At 39.8% G+C, this 18,540-nt stretch overlaps 1 protein-coding gene across 1 annotated transcript in view; it reads right to left on the bottom strand.

The window, feature by feature from the left end:
• Positions 1-18,540, bottom strand: part of NELL2 (neural EGFL like 2) — a 449,535-nt gene that overhangs the window by 112,564 nt on the left and 318,431 nt on the right. Inside the window, exons 15-16 of the mRNA XM_075553021.1 lie at positions 6,377-6,499; positions 1,998-2,093 (exon numbers count right to left, since the gene is read on the bottom strand). Coding sequence (XP_075409136.1) covers positions 1,998-2,093; positions 6,377-6,499 — 219 coding nt within the window. The remainder of the gene's footprint in view (positions 1-1,997; positions 2,094-6,376; positions 6,500-18,540) is intronic.

Genomic DNA, 18,540 nt, shown 5'->3' with positions numbered 1-18,540 from the left:
ATGTATGTCTATGTATGGATTGTGATAAGTGTTGTATGAGCCCCTAATAAAATGTTTAAAAAACAAAAAAAACAAAAACAAACAAACAAAAACTCCACCCTAAAAAGCCATACGTTCAATACAGAGGTTCTATATCAGAAAGGGCACAAATATTTTCAATTTTAGGGAAACCTGGTTGCCATGGAAGCTGATGATGTGCAAAGAGCACACCTGGGTGTGTGTGGGTCTTCTGATGGAACAGATCACAGCATACATTGACAAACCATTACAATAGAAGTCAATTTTAATCCAGTAAATCCTATGATAGTTAATTAGGAGCCCTGGTGGTGTAGTGGTTACTCATTGCATTGTGACCCGCATGGTTGGCAGTTCGAAACCACCAGAAACTCTTCATGAGAAAGACTGGACCTTCTACTTAAGTAAATGGCTAAGGTCTCAGGAAGCCACAGGGGTTCACTATCGGTCTGCATTAACTCGATGGCAGCAAGTTTGAGAAGCTGTTGACAGTTAATTAACAGGTTTCTATATTTTTAACAGGTAACAAGTTAACAGACTGGAGTCCTGGTGGCACAGGGGTTAAAGTTTTAACTGCTAACTTGAAGACTGGTGTCTCCAAAGGGGAAAGGGGTGGTAGTAAACTTCTGTAAAGGTTAAAGCCTTTGGGTAACCCTACGGTCTTTTCTACTCTTTCCAAAAGGGTCTCTTGAGCACATGACTCAGACAGAGAATCATTGTTTTAACAATTTAGCAAGCTCTCTAAGTGAGCCACGTGTACAATCAGTTTGTGAAACTCCAGGTTTAGGAAGTCATCTGCATAGAAGACGTAGCCAACATGTATTTTCAATTGGAGCTCTTCGAAATCAATTAGTGAGGTTTGACAAATAACAGTGTAGACAACGATGATCTTGTGATGCAAGCCTCTTGTGTGTCCCCCTTCAGTGTAGAATGGCTGTATTTATTTAGTAAAAATTTCCCTTCTCAACTGGAACATTTTCTGTCTCAAATTCTGATCAGCCAGTATTTATGAAACCAGATGGTTCCACAGGGGAAGTGTAGCGGAGCATGCACTGCCTCTACTGCATTGCAATCTATGGAAAGCAACGTGGGATGACAACTGCCAAGCACCAGGAGTAGCCCAGCTCTTAAAATAACCAATTCTCTGAGGTCATTTGGCATTGAAACACAATCAAGAGCAACCCAAACGTCTGTGGACATGATTTAATTGGGAGAAAAAAATACAATTTTATCCCAAAGCATGCTTTTAATTAAATAAAACATCTACTCTGCATCACAAGCTATCTACAAGACTCTATAGACTATTTTAAATATTTTTACATGCTTCTAGAATGAGTGTCCATCAGAAGAAGAGTGAGCTCACTCTGGCCTTCACTGAGGAATGATAGGAAGCGATGCCTTAAAACCTTTCTAAATTCACAACAATGAATTAAGGCCAAAAGAGCCAGCTTTAAAAAAAAATGTTTAACATTCTCAAACATGGAAGAGAGTGTGCTAGGAATTCTGTTGGCCATCAACACAACTGTGTTATCCAATGCTCTCACGTCAATCCTGACTCAGCTTCCTTATAGGATACAGTCAAACTGTCCCCACCGTATGTCCACAGCTATCGACTCTATAGACACAGACTGCCACATCCCTCTCCCTTGGAGAGAGGCTGGCTGGCTGGCTGGAAGCCAGGAAAAACAGGCTCCAAAGGAGGAAAGTGGATTATAAAGTCATGGAATCCTGTATCACACACATCTTTCTGAAAACGTTTACGATGCTTTTAGTTGTAATAGCTACTAAACCTCCTTACAGTGGCTTTGGGGGAGGCCCAGTGGCTATGCATCAGCACAACTTTCCACCTCCTCCCACCGCTTCCTTATTAACAGCTCCTGCTTTGGAAGCCCAGTCGACACTTGAAACATTATTTTCCTCATGGATTATTTCATACACTGGCATAAAAATTAATTTTCTAGAAGTTGAAATTATATTCTTACCAGTTTCGCAGCTGGGCCCTGTGAAGCCTTGTGGGCAGGCACACACATTAGCTGCAATGCAGGCTCCTCCATTCCTACAGCCATCTTTGCAAAATGCTGAAACCATTCAGATACATTATTTTAGCACCTTAGGAGTAATTAGTTCACGATACTCTAAAAGCAGTTTAGCTTTTTCTCTCTCAGAGAGAGGAACCACACTTTAGGTAGGCAGTTGACATTTCATATTTTTGTAATTTCATAATTTTTTTCATCCATATAGAAACATAATCTGTAAAATAATATTATTTTTAATGTCACATGGGTGTTTCACCTCTAAAATAAAATAATGCGGTACTTTTTAACAAATAAACAATAACTATACAGCAGGAAGTTCAATAAAATGCAGATTGTATCTGACTGCAATAATCCACTTAAAAAATAATAATGGCAGCTAGCTTAGAAATTTTCTTCAGGGGTTAATGACCATCATGAGAAGTAAAGAGGAAATTAAAGTTGTCAGGGATTTCTTCTTGTTTGGATCCACAAATTCATGGAAGCAGCAGTCAAGAAATCAAACAATTCATTGAATGGAACAGATGTACTGCACAACGCCTCTTTAAAATGTTCAAGAGCAAAACTTACTCTTTGAGAATTGAGGGGTGAATCGGCCAAGTTCAGCACTGTATTTCTAATCACCTCTTCTGCCTGTGAACGTTGGGACATCGGACAGGGAGGCTAGAGAAGAGCTACTGCATTTGAATGATGGTGAAACCCTTGAACGTGCCATAGACGGGCACAGAGCAAGCAAGTCTGTCTCGGAAGAAGTACAGCCCTCATTTTCCTTAGAAATAAAGATGGCTAGGTTCATCTGACATACTTTAAATGTTATGAGAGACCGGTGTCTACATAGAACATCATGCTTGGTAAAATGGAAGGGCAGCAAGAAAAGAAGACAACGTGCAAGGGCGATGGAGTGCCATGGGGCCTGTAACAATGGACTCAAATATCAAACAAGAACAACCATCAAGACAAGGAAACTAGAAAAGGCAAAAGGGTTGAATTATTTGAGGCAGTGCCCGTTCTGGGAGCCCTGGTGGCATAGTGGCTACTCACTGGGCTGTTAGCAACAAGGTCAGTAGTTCATAACCACTACTAGCCAGCTCAGAGAGAGAAAGACGCTCTACTCTCTTAAAGCGTTACAGTTACAAGTTACCTTGTCCTATGAAGTGGTGGCTATGAGTCGTAATTGACTGGATGGCAGTGAGGTTTTTATTGTTCACATTCAGCATTGGCCCAAATACTAAAATATTATGTAAACGTCCTATTAAAAAGAATTTGTTGTAATGGTATTCTGAGATAGCCTTGCATTCTGAAGCTACGAATAAGTCAGGAACCAGATTCTTTGGCAATGAAAAGACATTACACATAAGATTCTAGTAGACTGGGTTTAGTAGTGATGGGAAGTCGTATTCTGTCTTGGAGCCTGAAAATGGCCTGTCGCAGGTGCACCTAAGTACCAAGATGCCAAGTTTGGTCCTTGGAGCGGGAGTGGAAACTATTTCTCTCTTTTTCTAGCATGTGTGCCCTCTAATTCATTAAAAACTTTCTTCTTACAAATATCACTGAGGATTTGCATAAGGATTTAAATTTAAACTTCATCGGTAATAAAGGGTACATCTGCAAGACAATGTCTGCTGACCATATATCTTTCTTAGAGTATCTTGCAAGGTTGCAGCCCATTGTCAGAGAAAAACAATAATTCAGATCCTACAGCAATTTAGCAGCTCTTTTTCTTTTCACTAGTTCCCAACAGAATTACACAAAGGAGCTGGAAATTCTCTATTCAGGCAACCTGTAGTCAATTTTTCAGTAGGAACAAACACATAGTTTTCCTTCCTGCAAAGATAATCATCTGCATTTGCTCATGTTTTCAGAGATCCTTATGCCATATGCTATTATTTGTATTAAACGGAAATCAGAGTAAAGAAGACTTGGAGAAAATGAAAATCTGGAAGCCCCAGCTGAAATTTTAAAGCTAAACTCTCAGAATATCTGGAAGTTTTAGAAAAGTCCCAGTTCAGTTACACTGCTCTTTGGACCTTAAAGGTCTGTTGTTTCTTGGTGTCTGTCTAGCTTCTTTAGGCAAGACCTTTAATTTGTGGGTGAAGATCTAGTCATGAGTTCCTTGCTATAAGGCCACTATGTTAACAACTCCATGCGATTTCTACCTCAAGCATACACAGTATTTTATTAAGTACATTGCTTGCTGTCAGGTGGTGTTGAATTAGTTTTGACTCATAGTAACCCTATGGATCATAGAATGATACACTACTTGGTTCTGTGAAAGTCACACAATTGTTTTATGTTTGAGCCCATTATTATAGCCACTGTGTGGATCCATGTTACTGAAGGCCACCTCTTTTTGCTGGCCCTCTACTTTTTCAGGGACTAGTCTCTCCTGAAAACATGTCTGAAGTGTGTACGATGAAGTCCCGCTATCCTTGCCTTCAAGGAGATGCTTCTTCCAAGATAGGCTTGTTTGACCTTTTGACATTCCATGGTAATTCCAATATTCTTCATTACAGCCACATATCAAGCACACCAATTGCTCTTCGGTCTTCCTTATTCATTGTCCAACATTCACATGCATATGAGGCAACTGAAAATTCCATGGCTCCAGTCAGATGCATCCTAGTCCTCAAAATGACATCTTTGATCTCTTACTCTTTAAAAAGGACTTAAATACTGATGGCAGTGATGAACAAATAGTTTAGTAAGGGTAAAAGGCACGGCATATTTAAGAAATGAGAGGCTTTTCCTCACCTAGAAAAATCAAAAGTAAATCTAAAAGATGTAATAAAAGCTAGGGATTTGATCCTATGGGAGTTGGTGGGTTAGCCAAAATAGATGTTATGTGTTTCTTAAGAGGTAGAAGTACGTGTATTTAATTAAAGAAAAGACAGTGGTGAAAAGATAACCTGTACAGATGGTGGAAGAATAGTCGCTTGTGAAAATGAAAGTGCGAGCTCCATAGGGCAATTAAAAGAATTATTTGTTGGTATTGAGAAACCATGGTGCCCTGGGGACTCTATGAGTTAGGCACTGGGGTGCTAACTGCAAGGCTGGCAGTTCAAAGCACACAGCTGCTTCCAAGGAGAAAAACAAGGCGATCTGTTCCTGGGAAGAACGGCGCAGGTAAATTTAACTTGTATTGCTGGTAGTTGGAAAGGAGCCCCCATGGCCCGGTGGGCTCACGTTGGACTTCTAACTGCAAAGTCAGCACTTCAAAACCACCTGCTGCTTCTAGGGAGAAAGAAGAGGCTTTCTTTTCCTATAAAGATTTATGGTCTTAGAAACTCACAGGGGCAGTTCGACTCTGCCTTATGGGTTTGCTATGAGTTGCAATGGTCTTTATGGCAGTGGATTTTATTTATCCATTTATTTGTGAGTTTGAGTCAGAATCAACTCAATGGCAAAATGTTTCATTTGGTTGGTATTGACAACACAGCTACAATGGGAAACTATGATGTGTAGAAACTTAAAAGGCACATGGATTAATATTGGGGGATTAATTTTTTTACATTAGTATTCAACAGCTCAAGAGGAAGAGCAGAGAAGAAAATGTGTCAAAACCACGTGAAATGGAGATATGAGGGGGTACCCAGAAGTTCATGGAAAAATGGAAATTATCACGCCCGCTTGTATTTCATCATAGAGCACAGCAATAGTACGAATGAGTTTCTAACAAACTGAAATCTCCTGTCATTGAGTCGATTCCGATTCATAACAGCTCCATGGAGGAGAGTCCCACGGTTCCATAGGCGTTCCACTGCCCGTCTTGCTTGAACAGAGCGGCCTGTGGGTTTGAACAGCTGACATTTTAGTTAGCAGCTGAGCACTGTAATCACAATGCCACTAGGGTTCCTTAATGAGCTGACGGTGCCATAAAAGCCGGTTAATGGGATAAAACCAAAGGGTCCAAGAAATGGAAACTTTAGAATTGTAGCAGGGACAGAGAGAACAAAGTAAACAGAGAAAAGGAAAATGTCCGAACCATGAAATATTGATTTTCACATTCCAGAGATGGACCTGCTTTGGAGAACAAGAAGGTCCAACACGTGATCAGGGACATTGTTCTTTAGAGACAGGCAGCAATGAATATCACTGAAGGGAAGATCAAGAGAAAATAAATGGAAAGACTTGAACTCATTGACCACTTCAACACTGATGTCACTCAGGAGAATGTCGAGACCTTGGCAGAAGACGATGAGCCACCAACATTCTTAATGACTTGTAAGCGGTGCCCAAGAGGCAGATAATAGTAAGGCAAAGGGGCAGAGGGAGGCAGGGGTGAATTGCATCGTCTCTGGTGGAAGAGGTGTGGCCTTGAAGCCTTTTACCTTTGCATGTGGTTCCATTCCCCGTGTAGCCTGGCTGGCAGACACAGTTGTGGCCTCCGACAGTGTTGAAGCACACAGCATTTTCATCACAGTTGTGCTGATTTGTGATGCATTCATCGTGTTCTGAAATTAGGAATACAATTTTATTACTTCAACATAGACTTTCAGACATATTGTATTCTATATTTGAATCTGTACCTACATCTTAGTTATTGAGGGTAACTTTCAAACACATACATACACAAAATACAAATTAGAGCACAAATTTTGAATTACTGTACAGTCCTCTTGGAGTACCTCTATAGCTATATGTTAACAAATCCATAAACCTTGAAAACACAAGGATTTTGATAAAAGGTCCACCAATAGGAGGAAGGTCAAATGGGGGCAAGGTTAGGGATCTTATTGAGTCCCAACCCACTGCCATTGAGTCACTCATGACTCATGGAATCCCTACAGGATGAGTGGAACTGCCTCTTTGGGTTTCCAAGGCTGTAAATCTTTTACGGATGCTGGAAGTCGAGTGACCAATGGATACAGCCAGTTGACAGCCTAGTTTGTAACCCACTGTGCCATCAAGGCTCCTAGAGTGGAGGCAATATGTTAGGAATCGTTTGTTGCTGTGTCAACTCTCAGAGGAAGGTCTAGAACTAGCTATTCTTGGACATAAATTTGCCATCTGACTCTTTCTTGTAGTGTGCTAAGGGTGACAAAAAAGGGCGTGAGACTGCATGGCTTCTTGAGTCCCGGCCTCCCGGGAAATGGAGTTGAAGGCCTGGGAGTTGGGCACTGCAAGCTAACCTCCACATTTACACTTGCAAGCATAAAGATGTGATTGCAAACTGCTGGGGGACTATTTGATCTCATTAGTACACTCCCTCTCTGCAAGAAAAGTTCTTCATTTCCATTCAATAAGACAACCTTGCTTTTATAATATGTGCAAATATAAACTTTCATATAAACTTAACGTACAATCAGTAGGATACCTCCTCAAACTGTTGATCGCTTGACACTTTGGGAAGTGATTTTTCCAGCATCCCAGGGAGAGAGAGGCAGAACCAAGATCATTACTATCATCTTAAAGATGAGTCAAATGTGGCTCAGAGTGCTGAAGCAGACTGCCCAAGTTCCTCGACGATTCTCCTGGAGAACCTCAAATTTCTCTCCCGGAGTTCAGCGCGAGTGTGAACATGGGGAGTAACCACAGAGAATCTCAAAAGGAAAGAGATCCAGCGTCAAGACCAAGATGAGGAGGGAGGGCACGGAGGAAGCGCACACAAACTAGCGCTGTGGTCGGACACTCCCTGCCAGTGGGGCCATTTGCTCCTTGGTCTCTTACATAAATATAATTTAGGCCTAAAACTAAATCTATTTCGATACATTTACACCGATAAAGCCATTAATTTACCATGAAGTAAATCATCAAAGCGAAAATATTTGCTTTTAATTTTAGAGCTCTTTGTATTCTGAACATTATAATGGTAATGTATCTGTAACTTAAAAAAAATTCTGTGGCATACTCATTTGAGATTAGATGAAAAGTCATTTGATTTAACTACTAAATCAGAATACTCTTTTACATTTTAAAAAATAAAGGTTACATTTTCACCCTGACATTATTTTGTGGCCAGTTCTGTTACAGCACAAAACTATGATCATTTCAATCATAGCTTTGTAATTTTTTTAAAGAGATTAATCCGACATCCTTCCAGAGAAAAGAAATATTCCAGCCAGTAAGGCTTTTTAGCCTTTCACAAATAGCCATCTTATTTGTCAAATTCCCAACTGAACTACCTGAAATTACACAAAATTCTCTCCTTATTATCTAGTAGCAGGATATTTTGCAGTTTGTATAAATTAATGTTTATTATTGATAAAGGGGCCTACCCTTGAGAACCATCATCAACTTTCAGAGGAGCCAGAATGGTCCCATTAGTCCCCATGACCCCACCCATCTTTGGGCTTAGCTGCCTGAAGCCGAATAAATCCATACACTGAAGTTTGCACCTGCTGCCAATTTTCTTCCCAGTGCAATTCAAAGAGCTGCTCTTGATCTATAAATTTCTATAAGGACCACCCTAGGTCCTTTAACACAGCTGCCGATTGATTTACTGTTGTTTTCATCCCTGCCTTGGCTGTCTTCTTAATTAGACTGTACCCACTGAGTAGAAGAAGTGCCTAACAAGATGACGTTTAGCACTCAGTATGATAATAATCAATAAACATTACATAATTATACAACCTGGGATTTGGTTTTCTATGCTGTCATTTTCTCTGAAGGTTACTGAAATGAATGTGTCCCTAAGCAATTCAAGGGTGAAGACTGGTTTCAGGTTTTTAAAGATGACTCAGCCTTAATACAAATTGTTCCCTGTGCTTGAAGTACCAACCCATTGGTTTTCCTGGAAAACTCACGTTTTAAAAGAATTTCTGAAAATGCCGGAGTCTCCAGTTCTTGGAGATTTAGGAGCTACTCCCTGCTTTTCCTAGAACTGTATAGATAACTCTGTTATTATGCTTACATTTTTCTCTTTTTTCCTGTCGGAGGATGGATATTCTTAAATCCTCCCCTGGGATGGTAACTATTTGGACAAGATTGTTCTTTGTATTTCATTTCAGTATTCAGGAAATGTGTCCTGAATTAATGATTAAATGAAGTAATGAAATGAGCTAGAGACTATCTTTATCTGTTATTATTAGTCAAGCCAAAAGCCGTTTGTTCAGTTGCAGAGTAGATGAAAAGGAAAAACTATTGAAAACATGAGCTGTATTTTTTGTTTGTTTTAATACTGGTTTCATTGTGGTAGTGTTTTATTTTATTTTGGATATTTAATATATTAAGGTACTAAGGTATATTTTGGAAAGAGACAATATTAGTTCCTTAACCTTACCACTTTTCATTGTCTTTCAAACCTATAATAATACATTTGGTTATAAGTATGCACATAATTATGAATCAGCAGAAACAGTGACTATAGGAAAACAGGTTTCAGAAATGTCTGTAATCTTATAGACAAAATCATTTCACTTTGATAGTCTTTTCCAGCCAGAACGTGAGTGGAGCTACGAGTAAACAGTTCATACAGTGATCTCGATGAATTGTCCATACTGGTGCCCCAGATCCAGTTTGGATCAAATGTCAGCTCCTTGCCCTTCCTTTGACTCACACAGCCCCGAGGGCTCTATTCTCCCAGCAGTTTGACTTTCCCAGGCCAGTTTTAATAATTCCTCTAACATTTTCCAGATGGAATAACTAAAATTAAATAAGGAAGGAGATTCCGAGATAAAACCCCAATCAGTATTATGCTCCAGTGTTGTGAACAGCATATCAGTAGGTCATGTGAACTAATTCCAAGTTCTCTTTAATACCTATTGAAAAACAGATATTTCAGAGCTGATGTTCTGATATTCAATCTCTATGAATCAATGTTATTTTCATAACCTCAGTGAAAATATGCTTCTTCATGTGATATACTTCAAGTACAGCTATAATTGAAACCAAATGTATCTCTTCCGAACTCTTCTACATGAAGGTATTTTATCTTAATCTAAGTTTAATCATTCTTGTTATTTATAAATAAAATTTAAGTGAAGTGAAAAATATACATATATACGAAAAAACATACAATAGAACTAAACAAAATGAATATGGATGTCAGTCACTGCCATAGATTACCTGTAGAAATCATAAGCTTAAAATAATAACTGAAAATGATCTGTCCTCAGTGCCATCATTTCTTTGCCCCCGGTGACTATATAACCCTTAACGGATTTCTTCCCAATAACAAGACTCATGATGATGAATTTCATCTATGAAAAAAATATGCACCCCCCCCACACACAACTTGGATTTGTCCAAAAGCACATGCTTTACCTATAATAATACTCTGGTTTCACGTATTAACTTGTACCTAGGGTGATTTACTGTATCTAACATCATTTTAAGACTCTAAACTCAAAAGTACCATTACTAATAATATATATTTGCACTTGAAATGAGCTTTAAAGTTGGCATTCATATTAAGCTGTTTCCTGAATGAGGATCTGGAGACAAAATGTTCACTTTTAAAGGCACATTGATTTCCGTTGACGATTTTGACACCGATGTGCAATTCACATGGCCCAGGTTCTATTAAAATATCCAGAATACCATATAATGAAAATACTGCTGGAAATACTAGTGAAAATCAATCCCTGAAATACAACTTCTTTTCAATGAAATTAAATACATTTTTCTTAAATATCTCTAGTGCAAGAGGATGTTCTTGGGCGACAAAGACAATTATAAACCATAGCTGCCCCTTTAAAAGACTTATGGTTTACTTATAGAGAGAAGACAAAATCACTAATGTTTTTAATACATGGATTTAGTATGAGAAATAATGAAATCAATAAGAAATATTTATTGAAACAGAGCAGCAGAAATCAAAAGAAAAAGTCATGTGGGAGGTGGAAGTCCATGAATGACTGCAAGGAGGATGGAGCCTTTTACACGAGTGAGTTTACATGTTTGTATGAGAGGATGTGTTTGGGGTGTTGCTACTAAGAGGACATGTCTTTCCTGAAATCTTCCCATTTTGTTTCTGTAAATTTGAGGGTTTGAAAGAACCTAAATCATATGGAATAATTCTGGTCACAATTCAGTGTTTCATAACATAATCTCATTTAATTCTCACATCAATTAGGACATATTGCTGTTTTCTTTAAAGATTTAAATTTGACCTGGAAAGGATAAATAGGTTAATCAATTAGCTAGTAAGTAGAATTACATTGCATATCTGCTTGACTCCCAAAGCTAAATGATTCATTTCTATATCATAGGCTTCCCGACTTATTTGATGTTTGTGTTTTCCTGTCTCTGTAATTTTTTTTCTTTTCTTCTCTTTTTTAAAAACTGCTTTACTGGGGGCTCTTACAGCTCTTATAACAATACATATGTCCATTGTGTCAAACTGTAAATTTTTTTCATTCAAGTTTTCTTCGTAATTATCGAGATTTTTAATGTTTTGACAGTTTATTTTTTTCTCTGTGATTGCATCTGTCCCCTCAAAAAATGAAGTTATTATCATCTCATCTTATTGTATTTCTTATTCTTTTTTAACCTTATTCAATAAGAACCTAATGAGAATTGAAGAATCCCTTGAGGCTAAGGGCAGTTTCATACTACAATTCATGTAGGTACTAAAATCTATGTTTCCACATGAATTTTAAAGCTTGAGGAAAATTTTTAAAAGAAGAGGAAGATATCAGTGAGGTCAAGGATGCTCCTTATAAAACAGAGCTAAGACGTCAGCAACAATTTCCCCGACTTAAACATTTCTTGCAGCCTGGAAATCAGTATGGCACTTCCCTAAGCAAATGCAAAGACAATTACCTGATGAACCAGCAATCTCTCGACTGGGCATATAATCTAGACTTAAATAATATGACAGGGGCAGACATGTACACTTATGTTTATGGCAGACATTTCTATAACAGTAAAAACATGGAGCCACCCTCAAACTCCAATGATAGAGGCAAAGAATGGATACACAAACTCTGGGACATTCAGGCAAGGGAACATGATGGATCCATCAAAAACAGTGACACCAGTAAGCCCCGGACAAAACCAGAAAATATTGTGCTCAGCAAAGTTAATCAATCTTAAAAGGCTAAATAGTTAATGCCACCATTATTATAAGAAAAACAAAGTAAAATAAAAGTGGTTTTAACCTAAAAAGATAGGACTTTGACTACTTCAAGGAGGACAGGGACTGGGATGGGGACAGCGAGAGGGGAGGGATAAAAACAGGATAGCGGGAGGGGAGAAAACCAGAGAACCCTATTTATGGGTGGTTCTTTTGTTTTTGGTTTTTTACTTCTTTGTTGATATGGGTTAGGCAACTATATAGAATAGGCTTTTTTAAAAGCCAGAATAGTGAAATAAAAATAGAGTGGAGGCATAAAGCCATAAACACCAACCACCAGATTCTTTACCCCTCCAATATAAAGATTTGCCTGAGTGGCTAAAAAAGAAGCACAACTGAAGTGGACCTGGACCCTGGAAGTCTTCAGTGACATACAAGTTCATTTGAAACACATGATTAAACAATAAAAATCTCTTTCAGTTCAACGGTCAGCCAGATTAGCAAGTAGACAACTCCATTGTCTCAGAAGCCTCTCCCCTGCCTGCCACCAGTGACTGGGTCCTGGCAGTGCTGTTCATGATTTCGCAAAATCTCTGCATTGCATCACCCATCCCCAGCCATCCCCAGCCATGTTCTGGCTGACATATACATACGTATTACATGAGTATATATACATATGTGCACACATACATTATTCTAATTTTCTAGAAAGAAAAATCATGCACCTTCATAGCCTGCTTTCTACCCTTCTTATTCTATAATAGAGTTTCCCACTCACAAAAAAATAGAGTGGCTATGCTACCATTTTCTTACTATCTTGCCCAAATCCAGAAGTGCTGAGAAAATAATAGCAACAGCAACATACAGGTATGGATTACATAAACAAATCTGCTTCCCTTTTCCTGATCCAGTGTCTTCTGAAACAGTACTTTCACAATGACTAAATCCTGCCTTAGAAAGTGGCAGGATGTGGTCCTAATTACGGTGGCAACCTGCCTTCAGATAACTGATGATTAGAAAACCGAGAACCCTACCTGTACCAGTGTCCATCCTCTGGTCTAGCCATATTTGTAAGGTAGAATTGGGATCATGATAGTGGGGGAGGGAGGAGGAAGCATTTAGGAACTAGAGGAAAGTTGTACATTTCATCGTTGCTACATCGCACTCTGACTGGCTCCTCTCCTTCCCGAAACCCTTCTGGAAGGGGATTACAGTAGCCTACAAATGGGCTTTGGGTCTCCACTCCGCACTCCCCACCTCGTTCACAATGATACAATTTTTTGTTCTGATGATACCTGATCCATTTGAAATCTCGTGATCGCACGGGCTGGTGTACCTCCTCCATGCTGACCCCATTGCCTCTGAGCTAGATGGCCATGGCAATACCGCGCACCATGGGCGACACGCGCCAGTCGTCACGAGTGGACAGGGGCTTCCACTGGTTCTTTGTAGAAGTAAGTCAGGAGGCACTTCTTTTCGTTCACTCTTGTGCTGGCTTCCTCTGTAGCTTCTTCTACCTTAGCAACTTCCCAGACTCCACCGACAGCAGCCTAGCGGCTGCACGCAACACATGCATCAGTCATGAGTCAAACCGGTCTCTCACACGGGAGGCAGGAATTCTGCTACTGACCCCCCACTGCCGGATTCCTCGGAGTCCATTAAAAAGGAATACTCTTGGAGTAAGGAAGCCCACAGAAGAAGTGTAATTTAACTCTTGGGAAGCTTATAACGAGAAATGATGTGTTTGGAGCAATGGTTCATCTAAAACACTGTAGAGCGGTTTGACCATCTTCCTCTTATCTTTCTGTAGACTGGACTTGTTCGTTAAGTGGTCAGTGGATTGTACAGCAGCTTGTCCGGGAGTGTTGCTCATATGGGCACCCATGAAATTACATGTAGAAGAGCGCCAGGACCCAGGCCTACAAATATATGGCGGCAGTCTGTTAGCCCTCCCATGAAATATCCTCTTAGTCTGTCAAATGGAACAACTCAGATGAACTGGTCCCTGGCTCCCCATTACATTGCTACGGATTGAACTGTATCCCCAAATGTATGTGCCGGAATTCTAGCCCTAAACGTGTGGCTGTAATCCCATCTGGGAATAAGTTTCTTTTTGTTCTTGCCGTGAAGCCACATCGGGTAGGGTGTGTTTTAAACCTAATCAACTTTGAGAGAGGGAAAGGCCAGTAGAGATACTGAAGCAAGCCAGGGCCATTGTGGGGGAGAGTGAGGCTCCACTGTGGAGCTCGCCAAGGACGGAACCAGAAACACGGGGCCAGAGAGCTGACAAAATGATCCTGGAGAGCAGACAGAGGCCTCTGTTAGTCAACATCTTACATTCAGACTTCAAGCCTCCCAACTCTGAGAAAGTAAAAGTTCTGTCCATTAAAGCTTTCTGTTTGTGATCTTTCTGTTATAGCACCACTCAGACACGACGTCAAACATCCATGAGATAATAACTCAATGCATAGTTGTTCAAAATGAGGCCAAATTGGGTCTGAAGAATGATCTGTATTATCAACCTAACAAACTCTAGATCGGTCGATTATCTGTAAGAAATAATTGAAAAGATTTCCTCTCCCTCCCCCTCCACTGTTATCTATCAATCAGATAGATACATCATGACATTGTGCTCAGGACCACCAACAATATGCATCTCTTTAATCAAATATTTATTATCAAGTGTTACTGATTCTAAGGAAACATTCTTACCATCCATGAAATGATTTTAAATGTCCATGATCAACTTTTGTCCACGAGGGACATAACTAGGAATGAAAATCTAAGTAGTGATTTTAATGGGCAATATTCCAGAGGCAGTGTGACAGAGTGCACAGCCTGCCCTCGTGACAAATTTGCTTGGAGATGACATATACACTAGTTCTGTGACCCTGAGAAAGTGAGTCAATTTTCCAAAAATTAAAAAGAGAAAATAATATCTACATTAGGAAGTTGATGTGGAGAATAAACTTAAACAATGAATGTAAAGACCATGGGGAAATATATATATATATATATATATATATATATATATATATATATATATTCAGCAAATATTAGTTGTCTTCTCATCTTGTTTTCTATTTCTGTGGGGAAGTTTCTTTGCCTTTATTACCTAGGTAATGTCCTCTATTTCCTATTTCATCTCAACTCCGTGGAGAAAACCTAAGTATCCCACAGAGTTTGTTTTCTTCGCAGTCTTTTTGAAATCAAATGTACTTGGGGCATTTTTCTGTTTTCCAAAGTGCTGATACCACTATGTTCAATAGTTTCGCCCAAGAAAAATGACTTGCTACATACCAACGCCAACCATCTCTTTCTCATGATTATTTTCTCACTGCATTTCACAGAATGAAACCTGTTTACCAGAATGTCATTTGAAGAGAAATCTATTTTTAATGCCATTAAAGTGGCTGCAAAAAGTCATACTTTAAACTTGGACAATGCTAACATCAGCAGCAAATTCACTAAAACTAATTTTTGTTTCAGGCATTCTTTGCCGCTGCTGAGGTTTCCCGTGCACTGACCACACCGTTCAACGGTGCCTTCCTGCGGTTCGGCAGTGTGTGGAGCGACTCGGAGTCTGTTCAGGTGTTCTTTCTCTGGCATGCTCGGCTCATTTTCTTCTAATCTTGGTCCTGGTGTGCTCAGCCTCCTTTCTTATAATCCCTTTTTGATCAAGAGTCTACTAACTGAAGCGCAGTCAACTTTCCTTCCTGCCCATACAGAAATTTCATGTTTTGACTAAAATTATGACAGGTCAGCATATTTTGGTCGTGTTGTAATTTGTGGTTCATAAAATAAGCATTGTCTAAATATATGCTAAGGCAAACTCTCTGCCATTAATTCTCTCAAGACTCACTCAGAAACTACTGCTAGATGTTCTACTTCTCTGAAGGATGCTGACATGCAGGAATTGGAACTCCTAACCTCAAAGGACTATTTCAGGTTTAGTGATATGAATCATAATAGATGCCAATATATCGTGTATAAAGTGTTAAAGTGCTGAGAGAAAATGATATTAAGAAAAATGAACATTTTTGAGTGTTTATGACATACAGTAAAGCAATGTGCTAACTGCTTCATTTGCATTTTACCCTTCTGTTTCCAAGACGACCTTTCCATGTAAGTACTATTATGAGCCCGATTGTGTAAGGAGGGTACACAGCTTTCTTAGAGAATGTAGATCTGTCATCATAGAGTAAGAATGTGACAAGTGTCGTCAGCACTTTGAAAACACCACACCCGACAAACAAAGAGGTGGACTTCCTTTGAGCGGAGGCCAGAGTCCGCTAGGCCTGGAAGGCAGTGCGTCTGGTTTGGGAAGGGGGAAGACATACGGACTGACCACAGAGTCTGTGCAGGCAGCCTGTGGAAAAGAGGCCAAGAAGAAAGGAAGGATTTTAACAGGAAAGGGGTAAAGACCATTCATCCTGCAGTGAAAATGCACGTAAAAAGAAGAAACATGGGGCCCCGAAGAGCCCGAGTTGGCATGGGATGTTGAGAGAAAGAGAACAATGAGGACAGGAGAGGAAGGAAGCGGGCTGGGACCTGTTAGAGCGACCTCTATCAGGCAGTCGTAAGCACCTCGGGGTATTTCAGGAAAGGCAGCTTGTTCCAGGTTGACTTTCCGGAAAAGGAATCTAACAGTAATGCCTTGATGAGGAGGGGCTAACAACAACAACAACAACAAAGGACGACTTCCCGTGTTAGCAAGGGAGCATGCCTCTCTTTTAGATCCCTTACACTTTCTTCCTTTTATTTACGTTTCTTCTGAGGCTGATCACTACTGACACTTAAGACAGGAGCTAGATGAAGTTGAGGCAAGAGAAAGAGAAGGAGGCAGCTAACTGAATGTTTATTTCCTGTCTGGCACTGCTGCGGCTAAGGGGAATCTGAGATTTTCAAATCATAAAATTGAAATGTTCTTTAAGGCAGGAATTATGTCTTATTCATTTGTTTATATCCAACACCTATGCCTTTGTTGAATTAAATTGTGTTGAACAGAAAATAGAAAAAAAATGATGAAGAATTGAGCAGATGTAGACAAAGAACAGATCGGCCCCGAAGTGAGTCTATATTCGGTCAAAGAGAAGAAAGCTATTAAAGATGTATCAAGCTCTGAATTTAGGGACTGGGAAAATGCTGGCAAAATAAATAGAAACAAGAGGCCTCCTTACTTTGAGGGATTCTATTATTTCTGAACTTGCTATTGTGGTTTTTGCTTTGCTTAAATGCATGGCAAAAAAGAAAATAAGATTGAACAAGTCAACTTATAAAAGCAGAGAACAGTCCTAAGAAGCTGAATTTATGGATGATAATGTTAAGACAAGGAGCAAATAGTGCCATCCTAAAACCTTAGGTCTTCGACAACCACCTGAGGGCAAACCCTGGATGAGCTAGTCACTTCTCCTCAGCACATGGTTGGCACAAAACTGGTCTGCGATGGGGATTTTTTTTTAATCATTTTATTGGGGGCTCATACAATTCTTATCACAATCCATACATACATCAATTGTGTCAAGAACATATGTACATTTGTTACCATCATCATTCTCAAAACATTTGCCTTCTACTTGAGCCCTTAATATCTGCTGCTCATTTTCCCCCTCCCTCCCCACTTTCCCTTCCTCATGAACCCTTCATCATTCATAAATTATTATTATTTTGTCATATATTACACTATCTGACGTCTCCCCGCCTTCTTCTCTGCTGTCCCTCCCCAAGGGAGGAGGCTATACGTAGATTCTTGTAATTACTTCCCCCTTTCTACTCCACATTCTCTCTACCCTCCAGGCTTCGCCACTCTCACCACTGGTCCTGAAGGAGTTACCTGTCCTGGATTCCCTGTGTTTCCAGTTGCTATCTGTGCCTACATACATCCTCTGGTCTAGCCAAATTTGTAAGGTAGAATTCAGATAATGATAGTTGGGGAAGAAAGCATTTAAGAAGTAGAGGAAAGTTATATGTTTCATCGTTGCTACCCTGCACCCTGACTGGTTCATATCCTCCCCACAACCCTTCAGTAAGGGGTGTCCAGTTGGCTGCCAATGGGGTTTGAGTCTCCATTCTGCACATTTTCAATGATATGATTTTTTTGTTCCTTGATGCTTGATACCTGATCCTTTCGACAGCTCGTGGTTACCCAGGCTGCTGTGTTTCTTCCATGTGGGCTTTGTTGCTTCTGAGCTAGATGGCCACTTGTTCATCTTCGAGCCTTTAAGACCCCAGATGCTATATCTTTTGATAGCTGGGCACCATCAGCTTTCTTCACCACATTTGCTTATGCACACATTTTTCTTCAGCAATCGTGTCGGGAAGGTGTGCATCCTGGAATGCCAATTTAATAGAACAAAGTGTTCTTGCATTGAGTAAGTGCTTGAGTGGAGGCCCAATGTCCACCTGCTGCCTTAATACTAAACTTCTAAATATATGCAGATAGATCTGTTTCCCACACTCATATAAATATATTTACATTCCAGTCTTTGGACCTCTATAAATACCCTTTGTCACCTAGTTTTTTTCCTCTATTTCCTT

This window comes from Tenrec ecaudatus, chromosome 6 (genome assembly GCF_050624435.1).
Source record: "Tenrec ecaudatus isolate mTenEca1 chromosome 6, mTenEca1.hap1, whole genome shotgun sequence".
Lineage (NCBI taxonomy): Eukaryota > Metazoa > Chordata > Mammalia > Afrosoricida > Tenrecidae > Tenrec > Tenrec ecaudatus.
This window is presented reverse-complemented; position numbering and strand designations above follow the sequence as displayed.